General features: G+C 32.2%; 3 protein-coding genes across 10 annotated transcripts; all 3 read right to left on the bottom strand.

The window, feature by feature from the left end:
* Positions 1-1078: 1078 nt before the first annotated feature.
* LOC113856083 lies at positions 1079-3571 on the bottom strand. 2 transcript variants are annotated; one of them, XR_003502859.1, is made up of 8 exons: positions 3386-3571; positions 3222-3283; positions 3008-3091; positions 2423-2477; positions 2044-2179; positions 1791-1864; positions 1629-1679; positions 1462-1549 (listed from the first exon to the last, which is right to left on the bottom strand). XR_003502859.1 is itself a non-coding variant. In XM_027487726.1 (7 exons), the coding sequence occupies exons 1-7, from the start codon at positions 3477-3479 to the stop codon at positions 1450-1452; spliced, it is 582 nt and encodes a 193-aa protein (XP_027343527.1). In that variant the 5' UTR covers positions 3480-3571; the 3' UTR covers positions 1079-1449. The 2 variants fall into 2 exon arrangements, 1 of the variants encoding a protein (XP_027343527.1); XM_027487726.1 differs by lacking the exon at positions 1791-1864 and having other exon boundaries at positions 1079-1549.
* A 1083-nt stretch (positions 3572-4654) lies between these two features.
* On the bottom strand, positions 4655-7469 carry LOC113856102 (60S ribosomal protein L31). Of its 3 annotated transcripts, XM_027487778.1 has the most exons (4): positions 7330-7469; positions 7149-7244; positions 6267-6511; positions 5314-5759 (listed from the first exon to the last, which is right to left on the bottom strand). In XM_027487778.1, exons 2-4 carry the CDS (start codon positions 7229-7231, stop codon positions 5752-5754), a joined length of 336 nt encoding a protein of 111 aa, XP_027343579.1. In that variant the 5' UTR covers positions 7232-7244; positions 7330-7469; the 3' UTR covers positions 5314-5751. The 3 variants fall into 3 exon arrangements, with proteins under 3 accessions (XP_027343577.1, XP_027343578.1, XP_027343579.1); XM_027487776.1 differs by having other exon boundaries at positions 4655-6511; XM_027487777.1 differs by having other exon boundaries at positions 4655-6511; positions 7361-7402.
* A 1603-nt stretch (positions 7470-9072) lies between these two features.
* On the bottom strand, positions 9073-19248 carry LOC113856100 (zinc protease PQQL-like). 5 transcript variants are annotated; one of them, XM_027487771.1, is made up of 21 exons: positions 18903-19248; positions 18576-18822; positions 18370-18495; positions 18090-18227; positions 17856-17990; positions 17490-17747; positions 17239-17376; positions 17060-17129; positions 16739-16952; positions 15785-15890; positions 13383-13616; positions 11955-12119; positions 11701-11850; positions 11532-11623; positions 11136-11217; positions 10910-10993; positions 10706-10822; positions 10513-10623; positions 10193-10273; positions 9618-9812; positions 9073-9532 (listed from the first exon to the last, which is right to left on the bottom strand). In XM_027487771.1, the coding sequence occupies exons 1-21, from the start codon at positions 19109-19111 to the stop codon at positions 9425-9427; spliced, it is 3060 nt and encodes a 1019-aa protein (XP_027343572.1). In that variant the 5' UTR covers positions 19112-19248; the 3' UTR covers positions 9073-9424. The 5 variants fall into 5 exon arrangements, with proteins under 5 accessions (XP_027343572.1, XP_027343571.1, XP_027343574.1 ...); XM_027487772.1 differs by having other exon boundaries at positions 9153-9532; positions 10513-10619; positions 10702-10822; positions 18903-19196; XM_027487774.1 differs by having other exon boundaries at positions 9153-9532; positions 10513-10619; positions 10702-10822; positions 18576-18817; positions 18903-19040.
* Between the last annotated feature and the right edge of the window lie 447 nt (positions 19249-19695).

The raw sequence follows: 19695 nt of genomic DNA, 5'->3' as shown, positions 1-19695 counted from the left end.
TGGAAACTAAGATCTTTCTCTTTCATGCCTCATCCCAAATTCGACTTGGGAGGATTACTTAGGGCTGAGTAACCATTAGGAGAGTTCATGGATTAAATTGGATCAAATTTTAGGGAAAAAAAATAAAAATCCAATCCAATTATAAAATCATAGGCAATTCAGTTTGTATCGATTTGAAAAAAAACAAAAATCTAATTTGATCCAATCCACTCAAAAGTAGTTTGGATTGAATTGAATAATTCAAGTTTCATAATTTTTTGTAATTTTTTATATTATTTTAAAATAAAGTTAATTTTTAATGTAAAATATAACATTTATATATAGAAAATTATGATACAGAAGAATCATTTTAATTAACCTAAAAAAATACACTTACATAGTTATGAAAATAATAAAATATATCCCTAAAATAATATGGTATAAATTTAAAAAATAAAGTCATAGTTAAGTATTATAATTTTATTAATATATAGTCTTATAAATGAGGAATTAATTTTATAAATAAAATTATATATGTAAGTATAAATTCAGTTGTATTGATTTTTAAAATAGGATCCGAAATCCAATCCAATAAAAAAAATGATTTTTACAATTTTCAGATGATTCGGTTTTCAGCTTTTTGGTTGAGTTTGTACAGTTTGCATTGAATTGGATCAGTAGATGATGAACACCCCAAGTAACCCATATTGTAATTATTTCTTCCTTACTTGAAAATATCACTCCCATAAAAAAGGGCATAGGGAAGAGAGTGTCAACCAACAAGTGACAACATCTGTTTTAATTTGTTCCAGTCTATTTGGATAAAATTCGCCTAAAAAATACATTTTCAATGCAAATTTCCAAAAGGAAAAAAGTTTTCACTGCCAGTAAACTCCGTTTGTGAAGCTATACAAAGAGGCATTACACCCACATAAAACCATGTTCCCTGAATAAGCTTGTGAGTTTTCACTAAACTCTAGTTTTGTTGTGTGGGCATAATATAGGTTTGAGCACATGTCTAACTGGTAAGGCATAATAGCAAATTCACGGAATGCAGGAACAACCATCATGATGTATCGGTTACGATGCAAATCATAGAACTAAAAAATACGCCAAAATATTGACAGAGAAGTGATTTAAGCAGTTAACCATGCAAAACTACTCGCAAACACAGGATCTAAAATCATTACTAACTCATTCTTACAAAAACAATGCCCTTTCCTCTAAATGTCACCTTAAACTCCTATTTTCCGGTCTCTAATCCGGTGAACGTTCTCTTCATCAACTGCTTTTATCCAACCAAAGAAAATATGAAAGAGTAGCCGAATCCATTAAAGAAATCATCACCTTTCTGTGCTGTTGATGGGTCAATCCATATGAAAGATTGAAAATACTTCACAGTTTATCTGGTCATTCGGCTCCAACATGCTTCTCATGTCCATTCCTCCATCACCTATGCAGAACATCATTCTAGCTTGCTTTGTAGGTATACATGTATCCACGAAGCTTTCTTACCTCTTCTGATGACTCGGTTAGTAAATGATCTACATAGAGGCAGATTGCAGCTGCACTGCAGCACAGTAACCAAGCAAAGCACATTGTTAATACTTACAAAACAAAACAAAACAGATGGGAGAATCATGGCTTACCAAGGAGGGCCAAATGGCAGCCAGATAACATCCCAATGAAATTTTGGCAACCTGCCAAAAAAATGTTTTTGTTATTATACAGTAAAAGAAGAGAGGCATCTGAATAGAGGATGCAAATAGCAGAAAACATAACAGAAGAGAGTGCAGGAAGCATATGCAAACTTTATTAGAGTAGTAGAATGTGTACAAGCTTTCTGTATCCCTCTTCAACTTTATTTGGGACCAATAGTTGAGCTCTTCGCTCATGTAGATAGTAAAACCAAACTGACAATATATACTGAATACCAATACCCAGAGTTTCATAATATATTTCCTTTCACTTTTCTACATCATAACCGGTTTACCAATATACTGAATCCTATATGCAGTACGTAAAAATGCATCAAACAGTGCTTATCTTATCCAAGAACTTTACCTTAACAGGTAATATAACCAGAAAACTGCCAGAATAATGCCAATATACCACGAGTACTGGATCCATCTCCTACGAAGAATTGACTCATGAAACAGTCCTATAATGGCAAATGAGCACGCTAAAACAGCCACCCACTCTGTAAAAGTTATTCAATTAACAATTAAACCAATGGTCCTCATAATTTGACTAGCGGATAACATCATATCTCATTGCCAGTTGCAAAGTAGCATAAGCAGATAATGAAGGCAAAGGGTGCAAACAAAATGTAGAGGAACTAATATCCACAACTATATAATCAAAGGACAATACAATGAGAATCAGGGAAGGAGTTCATGATATAAAATAGGAAGCTGAAGTCCTAACAAAAGGAGAAGTGAACCTGCAGATATAATAATCCATGATTTGATCTCCTCCATGAAGTAAGCATGATACCGCTGTTTATCAAAGAACATAGAAAAGGCACAGCATATTCAGTAAAGGAAACAATCATGAAATACATAAAATAATAAAAAGCATAGCTAGAAATATTTAAACGTTATAAATTTGGAAAAGAGTAAATGCTGAGCCTTTGCACATAAACCAGATTGTTTCATAATCCACTTCTAAGTTCTAACTGAATGGTTAACAAAAAGTACAGCTTAACTACTTATCATCTTCAAAAATATATGCCGCACATAAATTATCATTACTTTGTCACAAGAAGAGGTTCAATTGTTACAACTTACAACAGAAACTAGAATACTTATTAAATCCCAGAAGACTCACATTCCGGTAATAAAATAAAAGAATTGCACTAACAACGCAACAATAACATTCTAAGTGTAACATCACATGCATCATTAGTTATAAGATAAACCTCCTTCCATATAAACTATCTATTTCTTATTTTCAATGATTCTTCTAGCTGACACTAATTCACAATTTGAAAAATTTTAGTGCATAACATAGCAAAAACTCAACATACCAGTTCCCATGGTGATGAAGCCTGGTGGAAGATCGAATACAAAAGAAACATGATATAACAGAAGAATAGAGTCGCAAATACCGTCTATAGAACAACAAATAAAAAGTGAGCGAGAGAGAGAAAAAATTAAGGCGAGCGTGAGCCAAATATATCATAGATTTCAATCAATTCATGTGTAAAAAAGAAAAAGGGTGCATTGAATTGGTATTAATACCCTCCACAAGCGACTCTGCTGAGCTTGACTCCTTTCTAAAGAGCGAACCAACTCTTCTTGCTCTGTGCATCAAAATCTAAATTTCAATAACTATATGACCCAATTCGAATTCAGGAAAAAAGATGAAATCTTTTCATTTTTTTTGTGTGTAATACAAATGGGACCTTGAGAGTCCAAGGGACGAGAGTCTTCGTCGTGAATCGGAAGAGAGAAGTTTTGGTCTTCTGAATTCCGTAATTTTCTCGCAAGCTTCTTCATTGTTCTAGTTTTCCAATTCCTTTTCCTCACTGACACAACACAATACTTTTTTCCCAGTCGAAAACGTTTGTGTGAAAATCTTGTTATTGAACGATTCTCCTGCTCCAACGTTTTGAAATGTTTTTTTTTTCCCATTCTTACTAGTGAATTTTTCCTTGATTCACTAACATATTTTTTAAGATAAATAATTAAAATATATTATATGATTATTTTAAATTAAATAAATTTTAAAAATAATATTATAATTATTAATAATAAATATTCTATTATATTATACAGAATTAAATAAAGACATAATTTTTTAAATTTAAAAAAGACATGAACAAATAAAAAAAATATTAATTAAAAAGAAATACATAATAAAAAAAATCACTTAACTAGATAAGAAAACAACTAACCCTTAAATGTACTCCATTTAAAAAAGTTCTTAAAAATGTATTTATTTAAAAATTAATACTCAAATATCAATAAAAAAATATTTTAATTAAAATTAACTAAAAAAACTGTAATAAACATTGCAATTAATTTAAAGAATTTAAAATTATAATTTGATTTGTTTTGGGCTTTGTTAAATTTTTAAATTTAATTATGATCAAATTAGAACTAATTAAAATTCTAATAACGTAGCAATTATCGGCTAGAGTCAAAAGAAAACTATAATTTCTTATGAATTGTATTCATACCTACAATCTAGAGAAGACTTAACATATTAAATTAATTATTTAATTCATATTCTTTGATCATTACTTATTAATTAGTCTCTGTATAAGAGATTTTAACTTTTTTTTATTGTTATGTGAAATGAATCAAATTTTTGTTTTTGTTGTCTTAGTTTTTTTATAATTATGTTAAATATATGCTAATCTGTAAATAAATAAATAAATAAATAAACTAGATTCTATGCAATTTGTATGAGAACTGAAGGGTTCTATCCATCACCCACTTAAACAAATCCTAATCTTACTTGAGTAAAAATGGACTAGAAAAAGGTTTGAACAGAATTGATTCACTTGAGCCAGAGACAGTTGGCTTTAAGCAAAAGGGGCGTAAGGAAGAAGGAGATTGAGACGATTTTGGAGCAACATTCTCCAAAACCCCATCACTGTACTCACATTGATTAATTCTTCTCCATGTTAAACTCCTCCCTCTCCACCTCAAACCCTCTTCAGAGTTGGAAAATCTCAAGTTTCTATCATCTTCCAACTACTAAAAAGACGTTCCTAGCCTCAAAAAACTCTACCAAACCATATTGTCCACAACCACCACAATGACTGCCAAAACAAAGATTGTGTCATGTTCATCCTCTTCCAAGAAATTGCTCAAACGCTTTCTAAATCTCTTTGCACCTTGTGTCTCTCTCACCTCCTCTTCCAGCCATGACTATGAAGATCACCTTCCCATTTTTGCGTCAAGTGATTTATCTCTTGTTTAAGCAAATAAGATCTATCCAAACCACTTTCTACTTCGAAACCCTGCTCTCGCGCAAACTAAAAGGGATCCAAATCCTAAAATATAAATTAAAAGTCTTACAAGCTAACATTATGATTTCAATACAAATTAATATTGCTTATTGATTTTTGAATGAAAATTATCATAGCATTTTAATTTATTAATAAAGTTAACATGTAACACCACATAATATTTACTATTAACTATGCGTAACATTATTATTAATTGACAAGGAAGTATGAAGTAAAGATCGAAACTTTTGCATAACACAATAAGCCTCCTTTACTATGTTAATGAATTATTGTTCATCATGTTTTGGCTATAAATATTATTAGTATTTAATTCTTATAAAAAGACGTTTAAACTATTAGCCACATGTTTTAATGAAGACCAATATTTCATTCATATTTAAGGAATTTTGAAAGAGGCCTCCTATTAGAAGTGGTCAAGTAAATACATTGAAAGTGAGAATGATGGCTTCAAGAATAAATAAAAATTAAACTAATTATCAGCATGAATTTTCACAGTGATTCAGAGACAATTTTTAGTGATTTATGTTATAAGATCCCTTCAAAAAGACTTCATTTGAAAGTTAATTTTTTTAAAAATAGTTAATAAATCTTGTTTAATTTTTTTTTAATTAACTCTTCTCCTTTCTTTACCATGTTATCTTTTATCCCTCGAACTCTTTCTAACAACCGAAACAAATCGAACATATCTTCAGAAAACGTATCAACCCAGAGGCAGCTCTCCAATTTGAGATAAAGGGAACTTGGGTTTGCATCCACAGGTGAGAACGAGATTGCTTCAGTCTTAGCAGCCATCAAAACACTGCCGGAATGCTAAATGTTACTCGAAGGGTTGCTGCATATGTTCTTGCAAGAAATGCTAATGAAACTGAACATAAAATCATGGTCATCAATAGTTTAACTCTGGCACTTAGATTTAACATGCTCCCAATCCACAAGTGTTAAAAGCAAAAATAATAAAACTCGTTAACTATCCACATCTTAGTCTTATAACAAGGGGCAAATGGTCCGTATCCTAATAAAATGCGGTTTTAAAGTTTTTGTTATATCCGGTTCTTCGCAAAAACTTTTCATTTTTGTCATTATCCCCAGGCAAACAAAACACAAAGGAAAGAGGATCTAAACTCAAATCCATTGACGCCGTTTAATTTTCTAAGGCAAACAACAGGGAAAGGTAATTGATATTATCAAACTACGTATCCCCAATGTCTCAACAAAATAAAAGATAAATGTAAAAACTGGGTTAATTATAACCAACAAATATATCCAACACATCAATCTTCATCATCAATAACCTTGGTGCCCAAACCTTTGAGCTCTTCCTTAGGGATTTCAACAACAGTAACAAGAGAGTATAGCTCTTCTTTTGCATCCTCATCATCATTCCTCTTGCGAGCAATGCGAACCCTAATCCTCCTTGGGACACTTCGGATCCCCTGGCTCCAGACATTCTTGTTCAACTTTACATCCACTCTCACGTCATTGGTCCCCATGGCTTTCTGGGCAAACTTCCTTATCTCCTTAATTGCTTTAGGAGCTTTCTTCTTAAATGTACTGTTTTGTATAAAAACATCAGAAACAAGAACTACTAATGTATCTCTCAATGTTATTACCGATAAACAACATGACTTTATCATCAGTTCATACACTTTCTTAAACAAGATGTCAGTGCATACTGGGTATAAAATGAAACAAAAGGTGAAAGCAAGAGTAAAGATGAAAATCATTCATCAATTTCAAGTGCTCTACAAAACGATAGTGTGCAATAGAAGATTTATATCCCGGACTCCCAGATGTTACAGGAGTGTGGATGCAACAATAACCATGTGCTTAATAATTGAAAGAAACGTCTCTTGTATTAAGAACACATTAAAGTGAAAAACATAAACCTAATGGTGAAAAGACATGTATCCTTACACAATTACAGATAATAATATCTTCAATTTAATCTGGTTTTTTTAAAAGAAAAAGGAGTGGGAATATAAACACTCCACATTTTTTTTTTGCATGTCTGATTGAAATCAAACATAGGATACCCCTGATTGAAAGAAAAACACTTAAATGAATTTCATAATACGCATTCTAAACAATATTATACCAAGTCAAAACGGCGTGTTAAAATGCACAAACAGGGTGTATGAATTAGGGTAGCAATAAAACGAAAGCAGAAAAAGAGGAAATAGGACAGTACCAGCCATGCAAGCGTTTGTGCAGGTTGATAGTGTACTCACGGGTAACGACCTCCTCCTTCCTACCCTTGCCCTTCTCAACCATTGTCACTTACCACCTATGCATCAATTACTCAGGAATCCATTTGATTTTAATATAACATACAAATACAAAGGCTTGACAAAACCAAACAGAGAACGAACCTTTAAATTAAAAACGCAGGGATGCACTTACACGACGAAGAGGCGGAAGCAGAAGGGCGATATGAAAAAGAGCAATCCGATATAATAAAACCATAAACCCTAATGGGCCGCTGGGTATTGGGTGCAAGCTACAAGTCTAAGACTCGAGCCCTTTTTTAGTTCTGACAAAAACACAAAGCCTTTTTGTAGTCATCTTTATTTTTTTAATTGCCATTTTTACATTGTCTGGATGACCCAAGAAAAAAAAAAAACCTAGTTTAAATGTTAGTGAGTGTTTGAAGTACGGGATTGAGTATAAATTAGGCTTTAAAATTTTAACAATGATGTTTAATTACTTAAAATAAAAAATAATGATTTTAAAAAAATTATAATTAAATTATTATTTTTGTTAATTATAACTATTATCACTATACTACTTACTACCACAATGGTATTATCATCACAAGAAGTTAATAATTGAAAAAATATTTAGTTAAATATAAATAATTAAAAATTTAATGTCACAAATTATTTTGTAAAAAATGTTACACTTTTTTTTTTTAAATCTCGAAGGAGGTAGTAATTTTATTTAAAGTATTTATAAATGATCAACTACTAAACATATATTGCCAATACATTTTTAAATTTTTCAATATGTTGATTTTTTAAATATTTATGATACAACTTTTAAGATTTAATTTATGAATTAGTTTAGGTAAGATGAATTACTTTTGATAATTAAAATTTGTATAAATAATCAAGATTAAAATATAAATATAACAATCTTATTGATATTCTTGCTTATGTGTGAATAATAATCATACAATTCTAAATTTCAAGATGGTATTTATACACTTTTTCTACTCTTAAATTATATCAGAAAATGAAAAAAAATTGTTGATTCACCATAATTTAATTAATAGATATCGTCAAAGTATGTAATAATAAGAGAATGTAATGATAATAAATAATAACTGTCAAAATATGAAAAAAAAGTACCAATAATAAAACTCTTACACGCCAACATTGCATATAAATCAAAGCAATTTCATGTTATAAAATTAATTCTAAATACTTTTTAATTTAGTCACAAGTATTATTTGTAAGACAAAATTTTGTTTAGTTGAATAAAATATCCTTTCAAATATTTAGTACACCTACCTTAACTCAAAACTCCAAGAAAAGAACTTACGATTGATCCACACACTAGATTATAAATTATTTTAAATACCACCAATTTCTCTTTGAAAAAAACACCTATATTAACACTATACATGAAATTCTATTTTTGTTTATTTATTTATCTAAACAAAAATCTGACAGCTTCTAAAGTTAATTTTAAAATATCATTCCTAAGCACAAATCAAAATTTCAAAATTAATTGTATGATAATCTAAACCAAATGAACACCACTAAAATTTAGCAAAAGTATATTTGTACTATTACCATATGTTTGAAAGGTAAAGGAAAAAGAAAAACTATAACTAAAGGCATAATAATATGTAGCACCATTGTGCTAAGCATAACTCTCTTTCCCTATTCAGCTTACTTGTCCAAGAACCGAGTCTACCAGACAATATTATTTGAAAGAGTAACTTTTACAGTGCCTTATAAATTATTAAAAAATATATTTTATATTTTCTCACATATAAAATAATTATAATTATTAATTTTATATTAAATATGTAAATAAATAATGAAAGTTAGTAATCTATTTAAAAATATATATAAATAAATATCTTTTAATTTTTAAGATATTAATAATATCATAATCATCAATTTAAAAAATATATATAATGTCCCCTCTGAAGTACAGAGTTATCATAACAACCGGCGTATGAAAGATCAGAAAATAACCTGGGTTATGCATACAATACTGCACCACCAGCCGGTTTCCCGTTCTTTTTGGAAAGAAGCAAATGAAGCTGCATGATAAAATTCTGTGCAGCACTAATCAATGTACATATGTTTCATGTCAATCCCTCATTGGGGCCACGTAAACACCTAATTTCTCTCCTAAGTCATAACTAACCGGTGTTTTACATAACCTACTTACAATGTTGGTATGTACGTTGTGTCTTTAGTGAAATAAAGAATCAAGCATATCGGAAAACTTCTAATTCGCGGCTCTGGTAAGCAAATGTCTACTATAATTTTGGGCACTCCGTGAATGTCTCCATAACCCAAGTGCGAAAACTGCCAGACCAGCAACTCCTACCAAAATCTGCCACAGAAAAACCGTAATATGAATATGGTGGTTTTTTTTAAGGCAAATATCTCCCAACAAAAGGCATGTATATATAACTGACCTTTGCTTCTCTCCCATATTTCGTTCGAGTACATTGGAATATTGATTTCAGTAGTTTAAAAGGAGAAGCCTTGGGCATTAGAATCACAACAGTATACTGGTTTTTGCAAGGAAAAGGCAATATTCTTTTTAGTGCCAACTGTGCACTGGATGGTGTAAGGGATGATCTAACTTTTGACCGCCCTTGGTCTTGAATCTGCAGCAAAGATAATAGCAAAATCAATAACTTATCATTTATATGAAAATGACTAAATATGACTCCATAACCTATGCAATCATCATTATTTGCAACATACGAACAGATCATAACTTGCAAGCAACATCTTAATGCCACATTCCATTGTTAGAATTAAAATTTATCAAAATGGATAGTTATTATACATATATTCATGCTAAACTTTATTTCAAACTAAATTCTGGCCATAAAGCAACAGTATTGGAACTATAAGTTATAGTAATTCCTTTCTCTAATAGTCGAGGAAAACCAAAATGCAAATAGTAATCCTCAAAATAGATGGCATCTCAATTTATTGAAGCAGAAAATACAAAATACAAACAATTGTAATAGTAACTAACCTCAAAAGAAGTGCCAACATCACCAGAATAGACTCTCGATTGATAGCTGTGCAAAATCCTGTCCAGCCAGTAATAGTTTTCCTGAACACATGCAAATAAGAAAAATCAAATTGGGAGGGGAATATTGCTTCTATCCCTTTCATCCACAAGTCCGCCTTTGTGGATATAAGAGATGCGAGATAAAGGAGCTCATAACTTTTATCATTCTTTACAGGAGGATATAAGAATTTATATGTCCGGGTGTATCTATTTTGCTCCATTGACTGTATGTGTAGTAAAGGCTATGACAATAACAAAACAAACTTCATGACCAAATTAACCTGCAGTCCATTCTCATGAGCTCGTTGCTCAATTTCAAGTATGGTAGAAACATCCTGTTCTGAAGGCCCTTCCTCTTGAAGACGCAACATTTCATCCAAAGCAATATCTACCTGTAAATGATTTACGAGAAATTACTTTTCACCGATTAACTGTATTGAAAGTTATCTTATTTTACAGATGCAGGAGACTTGCCAGCTTGGAAGATATCTCTGGATCACAGGAGAAATTAATGCTAATGTCTCCACGAACATCACCTATTCTTGAGGGTTTATTACCACCAAGGAATACTGAAACACCTACAGAGTATATCTGGTACACAGAGGTAAAGCCTGAGAAATAGTTTTTTTTAATATCATATATGACAACTGACAGAAAAAGCCGATAATACATATACACCTGGCCATGCTTGAAACGGAGAACCTGCATTATTTTTGTTTCAAGCAGCTTGCTCAGAAACCCAACAATGTGAATCTCTTCCACCTGCCAAATCATGCCACCAACCCCCCAAACAGGACCAAACACAGATCATACATGTTATTTGTAAGATTCAGAAATTACAGGCCTTTATATTTATATAACTGCGTAAATATGGCAACTAGGGAAAAGAAAAAAGAGCACACACCATGGTTCCATTCTTCAGCTCCACAGGAAAGCAAATCTGCACCAAACACTGTGCTTCTACCATGGGACTCCGAACCACTTCTCTACAAGCAGAGCATGGTTTATTTAGAAGATGCATTCACTCAATCCTTAAAAAATGTATCAGCATCCATGCACAATGGCTAAAGTAGAGAGATGCTAGTAACATCCAGATTTTCAAAGAGGCAATAAATAAGTGAGAACATGTATATACAGTCTTTTCCTAGAGATGATGTCTAAGCTCGCCTTTTTTTTGTTTTGAAAAATGTTTGAACAGTTCAAGAGCATAACAATGTGTTCACATCTTTTCCTGTAGGTACCAAACTACACAACAATTATTATAACACCTATTTTTTGTGAATGCAGTGTATTGTCATACCTATGGATTGTTGTCGGAAAAGTGAAAGGCAATCCTTTCAGTTCATCACGATTAAAATGCATAATCGGTTCAGGAGGGTTTGGTATTCCGCCCTGCATGGAAAGAAATAAATTGGTATAGAATAATTCAAGGTCTCCAAGCTTCTTTTGGTTAATGAATTATTGCTCACTAGGTACTGCAATATCAAGGGCAGCGCAATGGTAGGATCAATATTCCCAACTATCACAACTGTAAAAGTTGATGGATCTTTGAAACATTTGCTGAAGTATTCACAAGCTTTCAGTGGATCAACCTTTTGTAGATCACTTTTTTTAATGGGCTGCAAAACAAACAATATGCTGAAAGTCAAGAGTAGATCATTCAGTCAATTGACTTAATTATCATTCAGTAAATGATTTAATTGATGTCAGAAAATAGTCGTACCCGGAAAAAATAAGAGTTTCCATAGTTAAGTTCCTTTACACGGTTTGCAAAAGCAGTATAAGGATCCCTATCTTGAGCACAGACTGCTTCTTCAGCCATTTGCATCACTATTTTGACATCTTCTTCATCTGGTGTTAAATTTGTTGTAAACAACTGATAGACAAGCTGGAAAAGAAATAGATAAATGTCATCAGAATAGGGAGAAAAAAAGATAAGCACAAAATAGAACAGAGGAATTGATGTGTGTGTCAGGAATACAGAATAGAAAACAGAAAAGAAAATAAAGATATATTTCTTGATCGAAAATGAGCACAACAAGGAGAAAGAATTCTCCTCCCAAGGGTTTCCCCTTTCTTACAAATCTTCCAATTCTTTTAATGCAACTTCCATCCTTATTCTCCTATTTATCTAATTAATCCATCCTAACTAAATTGATCTAACAGTTCCTAATCAATTCTCCCTTCCCTTCTCTCCTAACAGTATGTGTGTATGATCCACAGCAATCTTTACAAAATTCCAGCAAGAGAACATACTTGTGGTGATCAATGTGATACTAAACATATCTAAATGCACCATATCTTACAATATATATCATGAGTTCATGACTGATATATAACAACCACAAGCTGCTAGTTCAATCTAGGTTTTGTTAAACAGAACAAATTACACACAATAAAAAAAAAAAACTGGGTTATGCACAAAAAATATGTTGCATTCAAAAATGAGGAAATTCAGCTATCTTTTTCTCAGAAAAGCTGAAGACCAAACACTTTCAAAAGATTGTACTTTGGAAAATGTTCATTGACTAAGTGACTGAAAAACACTTGCAGAGAAAAAATAAATACCATGCGTGATGTGCATGCTAACAAAAATAAAAATCTGTACTAGGTTAACATAATAAGGATGAAGGGAGAGAATATGGAAGATAGAAGTGGTTTGTCTGCTGAACTTGTAATAATTTCAACCTGAAGCCCTGAAAGCATCAGGAGTCTATAAGGCGTTCAGATAAGCATTGTATATAACTTAAAGTTTTGGGGAATTGTATGGCTACCAACCAAATCAAAAGCAGAAATGCCAAAAGTTAGTAAAAATGGTGGAATCACATACCAGTTGAGCATAGCATATAATCAAAATAACACAAAATTTCATAACGTAAAAATAGAAGGTATTGTTATATTGAAGTTAAATCCAGAAAATATATTTGATGTTCACACAATATTATCAGGCATTCAAAACAAGATTACTAATATGCATACTAACTTGAAAAGAAAAAAAAACTTGCTTCCAGCTTAAAACATAAACAAGTAGATGTATAATTTAATAATGGTTTGTAATGTGCTCACTTAATTGTGGCAACTAAATACTGCTTTATGTTATGGTCTAATCATGAAAAGAATGACATAATTTTTCTAATTATATCAAATATACCTGTAAAGCAGTTTCTAGGTCTGAAGGTGAACAATCACCATAAAAAGTTCTCATATATGCACCAATCTTGGTACCAACTTCAGCTCTCTTGCCAGCAAGCATATCCATTATGACAGATGGCCTATAACCAAACACACCAATTTCCCCAGCAATGGTTGGTCCCATTGAACAAGAGAAATACTCGTTCTCAGGGAGTTCAGACAAGCCCCCATACGAATACCCTGTGAAGATAACCTGTCAAGACACATCTGTAGATTAGAAATGATATACTTATTCACACAAAAATTCAAGCATCACCATTATTAATGAAACACCGTACCATGGGAGTACAAGTATCTACTGATGCCTAATAGTAAATGCATGTGTATGCTAATTTCAATTTCAAGATCATAAGGAAACTCCAACAAGTTAGCCAACTATCACCTAAAATGATTTTGTAATAACTATCTTATACAAATTTTTTGTGTAACCCTCTCATTTATCAATTGCTACAAATTCTTTACAATTTTAATATTCACTCATTCTTCTCCTTATCAGCTTTGACTTCATAATAGCACTCTTACACTGCTTTTATATTTGACTTCAGGACATGATCTCATGTTTTAGAAGCAATTTCAAATTTTCAAACAATGGAAGCATAAACAAGTGTTAGTTTATTCATATCCAACTTCAGTTATGGGTTCTGTTGATTATAAAATTTAAATTTACAATTTTTCATTCATTTAACAAGGAATTGTTGCATCATTTTACAGTTTGGCTTAAGGCCACAAAATGTGTTGAGCAGCCCCTGTCAATGGACATCTTTGGAATATTTGGTTTTGAAGTTCTTCAAATGTATATTTATTTAACACCTACAATTGTAAGAATAATGCCCATAGAATTATTCAAAAAATAATGGTGTAAATGGATAACAAATTTACAACATCAGCTCTTCCTTTTGTTTTCTTTCCTAATGTTTTTGATAAAACAGCATAGGTATTCCTTATCCCAATATTTCTGCAAAAGTCTGCATACTTCCAACACTACATAAATAAATTTCGAAACTACAAATTTTTAAACTTAACCTTGCCCCAAACCACCAGAGGATAATTATGAGTCCCCAAAACATAAACAAGAACATGCATTTTTTTTTTCTTCTTGCACTTTGTTCTATTTACAACCAAATCCTTTATCACATCCCTCATTTTTAACAGAAGATTTCCCTCATCCTCACATAGGTCACTTGTAATTGGCAACAGATATCCCTATTTTCCTAATTCTTGATGATATTGAGTCGCTACTTGTTGACCTAAACATTGGTTTAAGTTGGGATGTTTGCAGATTGGATTAAATTGATTTTGAAGTGAGAAGTCATCTTGATCCAATTGCATCGGTTTTGTTACTTTATCATCCAATCAATTTGGTTCTAAATTCAAAACAGATCCAATCCAAATTATCCAATCTAAAGCAGTTCTTATAAAATTGGTTTTTTTTTTTCCCAGTTTCTATGTTTAATAAATAAATCATGAAATACACAATAAATATAACAAAATCTAATGAACAGTATAGAAAATTTCATCTAATAAGTCATAACAAAGTTAGGTCAAATTAGGAATAAAAAACTAATCCAACCCCCAAAAAAAATACATTTTCTTTTTGGTTGCACACACACGTGAGCAGAAAACTAATTCAAGTTTCCAATTCAAACAACTAATTCAGTTTTTTTAGGTTTGAATTTTTTGCATGTACACCACTCACATACACAATTATGTATATAACTTCAGTTTGGCTTAGATAAGATAAATTTTCAAAATAGGAACTGAAAACTAATCTAACCCAATAAAAAATTCAGTTTTTAAATTTTTCCAGATTATATTTTTTCTGTAGGGGCCAAGGGAGACCCAAAATATCCTTAAACAAAGTTATTAAAAGAAACCTTTTAATTAACTAGATTTCTGAAAATTTGATTTTTGATCGAGTTCAAGAATATCATGTGATCCATGTAGCCGATGTCACCTAGTATGATAAGGTTGGTTATTTTTGTTGTATAGTTTTTCTGTAAGGATTTATTTTGCACACACACTTGTGCTATTATGAATATAAATTCAGTTTGGTTGGATTAGATTAAATTTCAAAATATGAACTGAAAACTAATCCAACCCAATCAAAAGTCTGTTTTTTCAGATTTTGGTTTTTTGGTTCAGACTTTTTAGTGATTCGTGTTGGATCAGATTGGTTTACAGAAAAACCCAAAATTTTTTAATTATATTTATTAGGGATCATGTCATATATTTTCATAAAATTTGAAGCAAGTAGTTAATCAATACAATAACCGAACTGATACAGAAGATGGTCAATGTCTATTTAAGAATTATGTATTAACCATGATAAAGTTGATAAGCAATGGCTATAAGGATTGGAACCTGGTCATCGAGAAAGTCCGTGCGCTTATAGCAGACTCGCATGCCGTTTGACAGAATTAGTTCAGTAGCTCCAATATTTGAATATTCCAATTCCTTTACAACATGCCTAATTTGAAGAGGGGGAGAAATGAGATTAGAATATGATTTCCTAAACATGAATTTAATTTGAAGAAAAAATCTAATTAAATCAGACAGATCATAATAATCATTGCACAGAAGAGGTCACATTCCAGAACCTCACAAAGATAAAAAATTTTTACCCATATACTAGTTTAACAACTGGCAGACTAAACCCTTCATTACAAATGAAGTACCAACACATGATACTGACATATTACTACTTAGAAAAATCAAGATTTTAATGAAACATAACCTAACGGCAAAGTAAATGAAAATACCTAAAAGCATAAACAAGTGAGTCTACAGGACAAACCACGCAAGGAAGCCTTTTCACTTTTCTCTAATCACTTTGGGATTCTTGATATTATAATCATATAGGCAGGGAGGATTAAAGTGAAGGAAAAGTATGTCCAAACAACTATAACAATAACCAAGGAGAAGGAACTTCCTTTATTTTTTCTAAATGAATCCAAGTAAGAGGAGTTGAAAAGGAATCATTCAAAATTAATGCTTTTCACATTAGAATGGTCTTTTGGTAACCACTAAAACTACAGGCATGAGCTCATAGGAAGAAATATGTCATTTGTAAACCACTCATTCATAATAGGATACTATTGCAAAGCCTGCCTAAAACAGCTACTTAATAATAGCAGAGAAGAGACTTGATTATATGAATTAACAACAATGGTGACAAGGATAGATGCACATGAAGTGGCCTGAAATCAGAGAGCAAAGAACTATATTGTTAAATGAAAATGAAATCAGAGAGCAAAGAACTATATTGTTAAATGAAAATACAACGTATAAGATAGAGATATTCCTGTTGGAACATACCCCATATTTGGCTTTGTAGTAACGATTTCTTCTGGAACATGTTCATCATCCCAATAAGAGATTCCACCCTCTTCCTCAAGAAGATTGACTTTCTTAACCACATTTTTCAGATCATCAAGCACAGAAAATGGTTGGGGCTCAATGGTCTTTATGACACAGCTACATGATGTCCTCAATTTCTCCGAACACTTAGATACCTCTAATGCCGATAGATCTAATGGGTATAAATAACCAATATAAGCTCAATTATAAGGCCTCTCAAACTCAATTTACCCAGGAATTTAATATCAAAAGAAAAAAGCAGATGATATATCAACTCACGAGGTAGAAGAGTCTTTTGGAGTTGAGCCTCATACTCAATCCCAACAACAGGTTCTTTATGTAGAAAATGCTGCATGAACAAGGAGAACATTATCTCCACAATCACCCATAGTTTGTTATGAATTTTAATGTGAGGAATATATATATATATATATATATATATATATATTGCAATATACTTGTAAATATTCATCTCTCAAGCTGGTAGATTGAACTTGATCTCGTTCCAAATAGGCAGATTCAATCTCTGACATCAGTAGTGCACGAACTATAGATATTTCACGCTCTGAAAAGCCATGAAGTCGTACTCTTGCAACCTAAAATATAGCTGTTATAAATCGTGAAAGGGAGAAAAGAAGGGTATTGGAAGAAAGAAGTGGAGAAAGAGAAAGACGAAGAAAGCAACTCCTTAGATCAAGATGAAAAACACCTCTATTAACATTGATTCCAAGGCTTCAATAGTTCCTTTTCCTTTACAAGATGCAGTCATTATATTGGCCTTTAATGGACGGACTAGAACATCAGCAGCAGCTGAACAGGAGAAATAGGGTGGATCCTTTCTACGTGATATTTTAAAGAATCTCTGATTTAATGCGTAGAGGAACATGGATTCTGCAAGTAAACTTCTGTAGTCTCTAACCGTTTTAAGCTCATCTACTGGCATCTTATAACTAATCATCACTGCAGACTGTTATTAGGAAAACCCAGAGTAACATGTTAATTTTCCAAGCAGGATAAAAGTACTAAAAAATCCAAGAAAATTGCACTAGAAGTTAATGATTCGTTACTTACTTACCCCAGCAGCTTCAGATTCAACAAAACATGAAAATCGTGGCTCATCATGTGATGGAACCTGGAATGTTGGTATAAGGGGAGGATCAGGATCTGGAATTTTCTGGCCAAAATGAGTCTTTATTAACTCAACTACACCCTGCAATTGTAAGAGGGAGAGCGATCAATAGAACACATGACCAAACAACGCAATCATATTTCCCATAAGAACATAAGAAGAGATTAATAACAAAAGAACCTCCGTATCAGAAAAATCTCCAACTGCTATCACAGCCATGTTGCATAAATGGTACCACTTCTTGTAAAAGTGCTTCACAGTCTCAGGAGAAACTGTCCGAATCACTCTCTCTAGTCCAATAGGCAACCTTTCAGCATACTGCAATCCATTAAACGCTTCATGAAATAACATGATAAAAAAAATCTCAAAAACCACACGTTATCACTTATCTGAGTTATCCCCAACCATTTTAACTATCATTGACTAATAATAGCAACTAGCAAGTGTTGGATACAGTCACCTTTGAACCTTCCATCATCAAAATCCAATGAGCATCCTGCAGCCTCCCCGTGGCATTCCTGCTCCCCCTGTACTCTTCCATGACAGCTCCTCTTTCTTTCTCCAAGTCATCTTTCGAGACTCGAATCTGCACAAAATAACCTAATTACAACGAATAACAAGCTAGAATCCCAAACAGAAAATCACAGAATTTGGCGTTGTTGATACCTCAGAACTGAATTCAGCTAAAACCGAAATAGCCTGAGACAACAACTCGGGCTTGTCCACGGGAACCAACAACTCATAAACGGTGTCGTCCGCAGAGGTCACGGCATTCTGACAAGCGCCAAATTCAGCTCCAATGCTCTCAAGAAACTTAATGATATCGTGATTGGTGTATCTCTTCGTAGCACTAAAAGCGAGGTGCTCAACAATGTGAGCAACTCCACGCTCATCCTCTTCTTCTAGAACTGATCTGCCATAACCGATTTCACAATCAGCAATTCGGTTGATAATAGAAGTAATAGGAATTAGGTTAGGTTAAAGGTTGGTTACCCAGCCATGACGGCAAGAGCGAGAGCAGCTCTCATGCGAGGCTTGGAATTGCAGCGAACGTAATAGCGAAGGCCATTTTCGAGTGTGCCGTAGTGGACGCCGACTGGTTGGTCGGAGAGGAGTTGGTCCATATCGGCGTTCACAAGCTTCAGCGATCGGAACCCTTGTTTCTTCGAGATCGGAGGGGCACCAGCGGGAAGTAATTCCATCTTTGTTCTTCTTCTTCTTCTTCCGTCCCTCCCCCGAGTCTCAAGTCTCAAAACACGCACTCTCAGATATTCTGCGCGACTTAACCACTAGTGCCAGTGACGTTACTACCACTCTGCGTGTTGCCCATCTCTTTTCTTTTCTTTAATTTTTATACTAAAACTTATATCAATCAAAGAGTTACTCATTATATTCATTTATTTAAACGTAAAAAAATCTACTATCTATTATCGTACATATTTTTATAATATAATACAAATTTATACTATATTTTTATTGATATTAAAAATTATTTATTTATTTTTTATACAATAGAATATTAATTTAAATTTATTAAAAACTAATTACAAAACTAAGTACAAGTTATATAATTTTTTTTTATCTTTTTGAATAAATTTTAACTATTTGAAACAATACATTGCTGGTTTTTTTGTGATGTAGGCATCATTTTATAAAACAAAGTAAAGGTTAAAAATTATAACTAATTAATTGAATCAAAGATGTATAGTTAATTAAAATATAATAAATAATTAAAAAGTGTTAAAATTATGTTATGTAATTACATATTATTTAGAAGAATAAAAAC

Source organism: Abrus precatorius, unplaced genomic scaffold (assembly GCF_003935025.1).
Source record: "Abrus precatorius isolate BTA unplaced genomic scaffold, Abrus_2018 Scaffold11, whole genome shotgun sequence".
Classification (NCBI taxonomy): Eukaryota; Viridiplantae; Streptophyta; class Magnoliopsida; order Fabales; family Fabaceae; genus Abrus; species Abrus precatorius.
Note: the sequence above shows the minus strand (reverse complement) of the source record. Positions and strands in the feature narration are given on the sequence as shown.